The sequence below is a fragment of the Bos javanicus genome, chromosome 26 (genome assembly GCF_032452875.1).
Source record: "Bos javanicus breed banteng chromosome 26, ARS-OSU_banteng_1.0, whole genome shotgun sequence".
Lineage (NCBI taxonomy): Eukaryota > Metazoa > Chordata > Mammalia > Artiodactyla > Bovidae > Bos > Bos javanicus.
In genome coordinates this window covers 50,937,170-50,945,670 of record NC_083893.1, presented here as the reverse complement: position 1 = coordinate 50,945,670, position 8,501 = coordinate 50,937,170, and the positions used below count along the sequence as shown (strand labels likewise).

At 56.3% G+C, this 8,501-nt stretch overlaps 1 protein-coding gene and 1 pseudogene across 1 annotated transcript; one reads left to right on the top strand and one right to left on the bottom strand.

Moving 5' to 3' along the window:
• Positions 1–1,868: 1,868 nt before the first annotated feature.
• On the bottom strand, positions 1,869–5,800 carry UTF1 (undifferentiated embryonic cell transcription factor 1). The gene is made up of 2 exons (XM_061403925.1): positions 2,642–5,800; positions 1,869–2,474 (listed from the first exon to the last, which is right to left on the bottom strand). Exons 1-2 carry the CDS (start codon positions 3,204–3,206, stop codon positions 1,990–1,992), a joined length of 1,050 nt encoding a protein of 349 aa, XP_061259909.1. The 5' UTR covers positions 3,207–5,800; the 3' UTR covers positions 1,869–1,989.
• On the top strand, positions 5,382–6,503 carry LOC133239590 (ubiquitin-like FUBI-ribosomal protein eS30 fusion protein; annotated as a pseudogene).
• The last annotated feature ends 1,998 nt before the right edge of the window (positions 6,504–8,501 follow it).

Genomic DNA, 8,501 nt, shown 5'->3' with positions numbered 1-8,501 from the left:
AACGTGAACATCCCTGCACACTTGAAACAGGTAAGACGGGAGACTTCGTGCTCCATGTATTTCACCAGAGTGAAAGAGAAGGGGTGAGCATGCTGGCCAAGGGGCCCCTGATGACCCCTGAGGATGGCCCTGGAGGCTGGCTGGGTTGATGCCCACACAGGCACAGGAAAAGGTGTGCTCACGGTAGGATGCCATCCCTACTGGGAGGTGCGCTGCACACGTGCTGAGTCAAACCCAGGATGGCCGGCATAAGACCCACCTCCCCCCACAGCCCCAGCTGCCACCCCCACAACTACAGCTGAGGCGGGTCACGGGCAGGCCGGGGAGACGGGATCTGAGTGTTTCCACGCGTCAGGAATGGCTTAAGTCACAAATAAACCCCTAGCCGAGGCGCTGGAGTGAGACAGGCTCGCCCCTCCCCAGACTGGAAGACCTTGGCCAGGCTGGGGAAGGGGTGTGCAGGGTCATCAGGCCCTGAGGAGAAGGCCCTGGACATGCCCCCAGACAGCCAGGCAACATGGGGCGTAAGGCAGACAGGTTCTCCTTGGTGCACCCCAAACCTTGGTCCCCAAAGACTCGGAGGCTTACATGGATCTCAAGCCCCCAAACAGCCCTTTCTCCGAGCAGAGTCCCGGTGACATCACCCCCTGCCCCCGGCGGCTTCGGGATTTGCTGGGAAGCGGTCCAAGGCTGTCTCAGACCCCCCCACCCTTGGCTCTTACCTGTGGGAATGTGTAGGGTGTGCGGGTGTTTACAAACGCCAAGGGTCCCCCTGCAGGTTTCTGCCCTCGAGTGGACTGGAAGGGGGCAGGCACCGTCTCTCACAGCAGAGGCCAGCATGTCCTCGAGGATTCGGGATCTTTCACACATAGCCCCCCGTCCTGCCGAACGGTGGGTGCACCCTTGTTCTGCAGGGTCCCTGCGGCTGGCGGCCCAACCGGGGCCTCTTAGAAGACAAAGCCAGAAAAGGGCTGGGGGAGGGGCTGAGTGCTTGGCCGCCTGGAGCCTCCGGAGGGCGAGGACTGCAGGGCGCTTGGAGACAGGCTTCCCGTTTACCTCGCAGACCAGAACAACCACTTAAGTCTCTGAATGATCCCCTAGCTGCTGAAAAGCCGCCGGGCATTCAGCCCGAAGGCGTATTGTTATGCGGGCCCGCGCCTCTGGCTGCTTCCTCATCCCACCCGGCTGGGAGCATGTCCGGCCCCGCCCCGTCCCCGCCGGGTCTGAGCCCCCAGCGCAGGGTGGGGCCCTCAGTCAAGACTTGGAAAATGCTCCTGGGGCAATTTCGATAAAGTCCTTTTCAAGCTGCACGAACCCTGGCCTCCGTCAAGGTGGAAAAGCTCAGACCCGCCGCGCTTCCTGCCCCGGGCCCACCCAGCCCACGCACCTCCGTGGACAGGAGGGGACCCCTCCCCGGGAGTGCGTTATCCTGGGAACCTCCTTCCTGGACGCTGCTCGGCCCAAGGCCGCGGACTCTTCCCTGGACCGCCCGCGGGGGGCGGCCGGAGACCGCTTACACCTCCCCCACCGGTTCCGGCTGAACCCGGCCCCCGCCGGTTCCCGGGGCCCTCCCCGTGGCGCCCGGCCTCCTCCCTGCTCGCAGGGCTCGCCCACCGCGGCCGGTCTGCGCTGGTGGGAAGTCCTGGCAAGCAGGGTCTGGAGACCTGGAGAAGGCTGGTATGCGATGCGGGCCCCGAGCTCGGGTTCCACGTGCCCACAGCCCTCCCCCGACGGGAGATGGGCCTCCTAGGCCTGGTGGGGCCGGGCAGAATCCCAACTGGGCCCCTCCCAGGGGTCCCGAGGCCATTTTAACCTCCCGGTTATCTCCAGCCCTACGTTCCTACCCAGCGCGCAACCCGCACACAGGATTGAGTCAGAAAAAGCAATCTTTTTATTGGACATACCTAGGTTTGGTTGGGGGAGGGGCAGCAAGGAGGGTCAGGGCTGAGGGGGCGGCCCTCCGGCGCGGGGACCGCGGAGAGACAGGCCTCACGGGCGCGGGTCGGCTAGGACACCTCGCTCGGCCGCGGCGCTGCCCAGGATGAAGCCCACGGCCAGGGACACGGTCTGGTCGAAGGAGCCGCGCAGCTGCTCCACGTGCTGGTTCAGGGTCAGCAGCTGGTCACGCAGCGGGCCCAGGATGGACACGATGTCGCCGAGGTGCCCCAGGGTCTGCAGGAGGGCGGCGTTCAGAGACGGCGGCGCGGGCTGCTGGGGCGCGTGGTCCTCCAGGCGGGCGGGCGGCGAGTCGGGGTCTTCCCGGGCGGGGCCCGGGGACGGCGGTGGCGGGGAGCCAGGGGCGCGGAAGGACTCGGGCTCTTCGGGGCGGACAGGCGCGGGCGTGAAGGTGCTGGGGGCCGTCGGGGAGCCGGGCGCGTGGGGCGCGTCCGCAGACTTGGGCGGGGACGGGCTGAACCTGAGTGTCCACGCGGGATCCGAGTCGAGCTCTCGGGACGCGGGCAGCGGCGGGGCGCCTGGAACGCGGAGCCGCCGGTTGCCGGGGGCGCGCGCGCCCCCCCTTTCTCCGTCTGGGGCGCCCCCGCACCCCACCCCCGCTCCTCCGTCTGAGGGGCTCTCCCCACAGCCCGCTCCCCGCGCTCTTCCGTCTGGGGCGCGCCCTCCCCCACCCCAGCCCACCTACCCGGCTCGGCGGGCGCGGCGGAGGCCGGCCGGCGGCCGCGCGGGGGTCGTCCGGGCCCGGGGGAGCGGCGGCGTCCGCGCCTGCGCCCGTTGTCGCCCAGGAGGCCCATAAGCTGGCGGATCTGCGCGTCGAAGGGCCCTGGCGGCTGGCCGTGCGCGTCGCGGACCTTGTCCTTGAGGAACTTGTAGCGGCGGCGGCACTGCGCGGGGGTGCGCCGCACCTGCTGGCGGGCCAGCGCGGCCGACACGCGGCGGTAGGTGGGCAGCGCCTGGCGGCGGTCCAGCAGCAGCGCGCGCCACACGGCGGGCTGCAGTAGCGTGCCCAGCAGCAGCTCCGTCTCGTGCGCGCTCCAGGGCGTGCGCTGAGCCGAGCCCGGGGACACGGGCGAGCCGGGGGACGCGGGCGAGCCTGGGGGTGCGGGGGTTGTGGGAGCCGCCAGCGCGCCGGGCGAGGCGGGCCTCCGGGGCGGGGTCTCCGGGGCGCCCCCCGCCAGCCGCGGCTCGGGGTCCGGGCTGGCGGGCGATGGCGGCTCGGGCGGGGGCGGCCGCCGCGGCCGCAGCAGCATCCCGGGGCCGGCGGGGTCGAGGCCGAGGCCCGGGAGAAGCCTCCAGTTGGCGCTCGGAAGCCCCTGCACGCCCGCCCTGCTCGAAGCCGGCGCGGAAGCCCCGCCGGGTCTACGCGGCCCTCCCCCTGCCCCGCCCCGCCCCGCCCCGCCCCGCGCGCCAAGTTCAACCCGACCGCGGCAACGCCTGGTCTCCGGGCCAGTCTTTGGGTTCCTGGGTCTCGAGCTCCTGGAGTAAGGCTCTGCCCCCGCCCGCCCACCGCGAAAGCGCCCGCCCAACCTCCTTGTCTGTACTTCTTAAACCGCTGGATCAAGTCCAAACAAACATGGCAATGTGTGTCGGGCGCGCAAGGGTCCGTCCGTGTTTACGCATGTGCGGTGCCCTTTCACCCCTGTGTAGAGGAAGCCGTGGAACATTCTGGTTCCAAAGGCTCCTTTTTCCTTTGGTGCACCCTTGCTTGCTTGCTTGCTAAGTCGCTTCAGTCGTGTCCGACTCTGTGCGACCCCATAGACGGCAGCCCACCAGGCTCCGCGTCCCTGGGATTCTCCAGGCAAGAACACTGGAGTGGGTTGCCACTTCCTTGTCTTGGCGCACCCTAGCTATTCCTAAATGTAAACATGTTCTGGTTCTCCCAGCCCCCCTGCGGCTTCAGTTTGCGGAGGCGGTAGTGTTCATCGCTATCTGCTGGACCTGATGGAGAGCTAGGCCATTGGTCAAACTTAGTGTCGTAATTTACACACACTGCACATGAAGGGACTTTCTTATTCTGATGCAGAATGGCCACCGCCAACATTGTGTTTACTAGTGTTAAACCTTACCCCCTGAGATACTAAGGGTAAGAGAAAGGTGCCCAAAGTTAAAGCTTCTGCTCAGCCGTCTAGAGGTCCTAGCCAGAGGATAAACCAACAAAAAGGTGTGGAAAGTATGGAGATAGCCAAGGAAGAAGTGATACAGTGCTCCTTGCACATAATATGGTGGTACACGTGGAAAGTGCAGAATCTACAGGCACAGAACTAATGAGCTTTGCAAGGTCATTGAATATAAAAATGAAGAAAAGTCATTTCTGTATACTAACTACAGTAGTTTTATAAAACTCCTGTTGTTCAGTTGCTAAGTCTTGTGCCACTCTTTTGAGACCCCATGCAGTGCAATACACCAGGCCTCCCTGTTCTTCACTATCTCCCGGATCTTGCTCAAACTCCCGTACACTGAGTGCATGATGCCTCCAACATCTCATCCTCCGTCCTCCCCTTCTCCTGCCCTCAGTCTTTCCCAGCGTCACGGTCTTTTCCAGTGAGTTGGTGCTTCACATCAGGTGGCCAAAGTATTGCAGCTTCACCTTCAGCATTAGTCCTTCCAATGAATATTTAGGATTGATTTCCTTTCAGATTGACTGGTTTGATCTCTTTGCCATCCACGGGACCCTCGAGGCTTCTCCAGTACCACAGTTTGAAAGCATCAGTTGTTAGGCGCTCAGCCTTCTTTATGGTCCAACTCTCACATCCATACCTGACTACTGGAAAATTGATAGCTTTGACTAGACAAACCTTTGTTGGCAATGTGATGTCTCTGCTTTTTAATATGCCGTCTAGGTTTGTCAAAGCTTTTCTCCCAAGGAACAAGCATTTTTAAATTTCATGGCTGCAGTCACCATCTGCAGTGATTTTGGAGCCCAAGAAATTAAAAGCTGCAACTGTTTCTACTTTTCCCCCATCTGTTAACCATGAAGTGATGGGACCGGATGCTGTGATCTTAGTTTTTTTAAATGTTGAAATTTAAACCAGCTTTTTCACTCTGCTCTTTCACCCTCAAGAGGCTCTTTAGTTCCTCTTCGCTTTCTGCCATTAAACTGGTATCGTCTGCATATCCAACATCGATATTCTCCCAGCAGTCTTGATTCCAGCTTGTGATTCATCCAGCTTGGCATTTCCCATGATGTGTTCTGCATAGAAGTTCAGTAAGCCGGTTGACATAAGCATACAGCCTTGACGTACTTCTTTCCCAATCTGGAACCGTCCATTGTCCTATGTCTGGTTCTGACTGTTACTTCTTGACCTGCATACAGGTTTCTCAGAGGCAGAGTTGTCTAGTATTCCCATCTCTTTAAGAATTTTCCAGCTCTTTCTTGACTCCATCTTTGCAGTAACGGCAGTGGTGTCTGTGATCTAGTTGCCAACATGCAGCTCTTTGCGCCCAGGAGCTACACACTCGAGGTGACCGACCAGGAGACCATTGCCTAGATCATGGCTCAGGTAGCCTCGTTGGAGGGCATCCCTCCAGAAAGTCAAGTTCTGCTCGTAGCAGGCACACCCCGCAGAGGATGAAACTACCCCGGGCCAGTTTGGGGTGGAGGCTCTGAGCACTCCGGAAGTAGTTGGCTGCATGCTTGGAGGTAAAGCCCATGGTTCCGAGGCCTATGCTAGGAAAGCCAGAGGTCAGACTCCCAAGGTGGTCAAACAGGAGAAAAAGAAGACAGGCCGGATCGAGAGGCACATGCTGTACAACCAGCGCTTTGCCAGTGTTGTGCCCACCTTTGGCAAGAAGAAGGGCCCCAGTGCCAACTCTTCAGTCCTTTGTAATCTTGACTTTCTCTAATAAAGCTGCTTAGCCCAATCCAAAAAATAAAATTTCCACAGTTTGTTGTGATCCACACAGTCAAAGGCTTTTGGGTAGTCAATGAGGCAGAAGTAGATGTTTTTCAGAAATTCTCTTGCTTTTTCTTTGATCTGGTGGATGTTGGCTTTTTGATCTCTGGTTTCTCTGCCTTTTCTAAATCCAGCTTGTACATCTGGAAGTTCCTAGTTCATGTTCTGTTGAAGCCTACCTTGAAGGATTTTGAGCATTGCCTTGCTAGCATGTAAAAGGACTGCGATTGTACAGTAGTTTGAACATTCTTTGGCATTGCCTTTCTTGGGGGTTGGAATGAAAAGTGACCCTTTCCAGTCCTGTGGCATTGCTGAGTTTTCCAAATTTGCTGGCATATTGAGTGCAGCACTTTAACAGCATCATCTTTTAGAATTTGAAATAGCTCAGCTCGAATTCCATCACCTCCATTAGCTTTGTTTGTAGTGATGTTTCCTAGGGCCCACTTGACTTTCACACTCCAAGATGCCTTGCTCTAGATGAGTGATCACACCATCACGGTTATCCGGGTCATTAAGACCTTTCTTGTACAGATTTTTGGTGTATTCTTGCCACGTCTTCTTAGTATCCTCTGCTTCTGTTAGGTCCTTGCTGTTTCTGTCCTTTATTGAGCCCATCTTTGCCTGAAATGTTCCCTTGGTATCCTCAATTTTCTTGACGAGATTTCTGCTGCTGCTGCTGCTGCTGCTGCTGCTGCTGCTAAGTCACTTCAGTTGTGTCCAACTCTGTGTGACCCCATAGACGGCAGCCCACCAGGCTCCCCGTCCCTGGGATTCTCCAGGCAAGATCACTGGAGTGGGTTGCCATTTCCTTCTCCAATGCATGAAAGTGGAAAGTGAAAGTAGGAAGTCACTTGGTCGTGTCTGACTCTCAGCGACCCCTTGGACTGCAGCCCACCAGGCTCCTCCGTCCCTGGGATTCTCCAGGCAAGCGTACTGGAGTGGGGTGCCATTCGTTCCCATTCTGTTGTTTTCCTCTATTTCTTTGCATTGATCACTGAGGAAGGCTTTCTTACCTCTCCTTGCTATTCTCTGGAACTCTGCATTCAGTTGGATATATCTTTCCCTTTCTTCTTTGCCTTTCACTTCTCTTTTCTCAGCTGTTTGTAAAGCCTCCTCAGACAACCACTTTGCCTTCTTGCATTTCTTTTTCTTGGGAGTGGTTTTGGTCACCGCCTTCTGTACAATGTTACGAATCTCTGTCCATAGTTCTTCAGGCACTTTGTCTACACCGGATCTAATCCCTTGAATCTATTTGTCACCTGCACTGTATAATCATAAGGGATTTGATTTAGGTCACAGCTAAATGGTCTAGTAGTTTCCCCTACTTTCTTCAATTTAAACCTAAATTTTGCAATAAACAGCTCCTGATCTGAGCCACAGTCAGCTCCAAATCTTGTTTTTGCTGAGCCTCTCCATCTTCAGCTGCAAAGAACAGCATCAATCTGATTTCAGTGCTGACCATCTGGAGATTTCCATGCACAGCATCGCCTCTCGTGTTGAAAGAGGGTGTTCGCCATGATCATGTATTCTTGGCAAAACTCTGTTGCCTGCTTCATTCCGTACTCCAAGGCCAAACGTGCCTGTTATTGCAGATACCTTTTGACTTACTACTTGTGCACTCTAATCCCCTATGGTGGAAAGGACATTTTTGTTTGGTGTTAGTTCTAGAAGGTCTTGTAGGTCTTCATAGAACTGTTTGACTTCAGCTTCTTCTGCATTAGTGGTCGGGGCATACACTGGGATTACTGTGATATTGAATGGTTTGCCTTGGAAACAAACTGAGATCATTCTGTCATTTTTGAGACTGCACCCGAGCACTGCATTTTGGATTCTTAATTTTCTCTGAGGGCTACTCCAGTTCTTCTAAGGGATTCTTCTCATGGTAAATAAAATGGTCATCTGAATTAAATTCTCCCTTTGGTGTCCATTTTGATTCTTAGACTCCTTCAGTTCAGTCCAGTTCAGTCGCTCAGTCGTGTCCGACTCTTTGCGACCCCATGAATCGCAGCACGCCAGGCCTCCCTGTCCATCACCAACTCCCGGAGTTCACCCAGACTCACGTCCATCGAGTCGGTGATGCCATCCAGCCATCTCATCCTCTGTCGTCCCCTTCTCCTCCTGCCCCCAATCCCTCCCAGCATCAGAGTCTTTTCCAATGAGTCAACTCTTCGCATGAGGTGGCCAAAGTACTGGAGTTTCAGCTCTAGCATCATTCCTTCCAAAGAAATCCCAGGGCTGATCTCCTTCAGAATGGACTGGTTGGATCTCCTTGCAGTCCAAGGGACTCTCAAGAGTCTTCTCCAACACCACAGTTCAAAAGCATCAATTCTTCAGCACTCAGCTGTCTTCACAGTCCAACTCTCACATCCATACATGACCACAGGAAAAACCATAGCCTTGACTAGATGGACCTTTGTTGGCAAAGTACTATCTCTGCTTTTCAATATGCTATCTAGGTTGGTCATAACTTTCCTTCCAAGGAGCAAGCATCTTTTAATTTCATGGCTGCAGTCACCATCTGCAGTGATTTTGGAGCCCAGAAAAATAAAGTCTGACACTGTTTCCACTGTTTGCCCATCTATCTGCCATGAAGTGATGGGTCCAGATGCCATGATCTTAGTTTTCTGAATGTTGAGCTTTAAGCCAACTTTT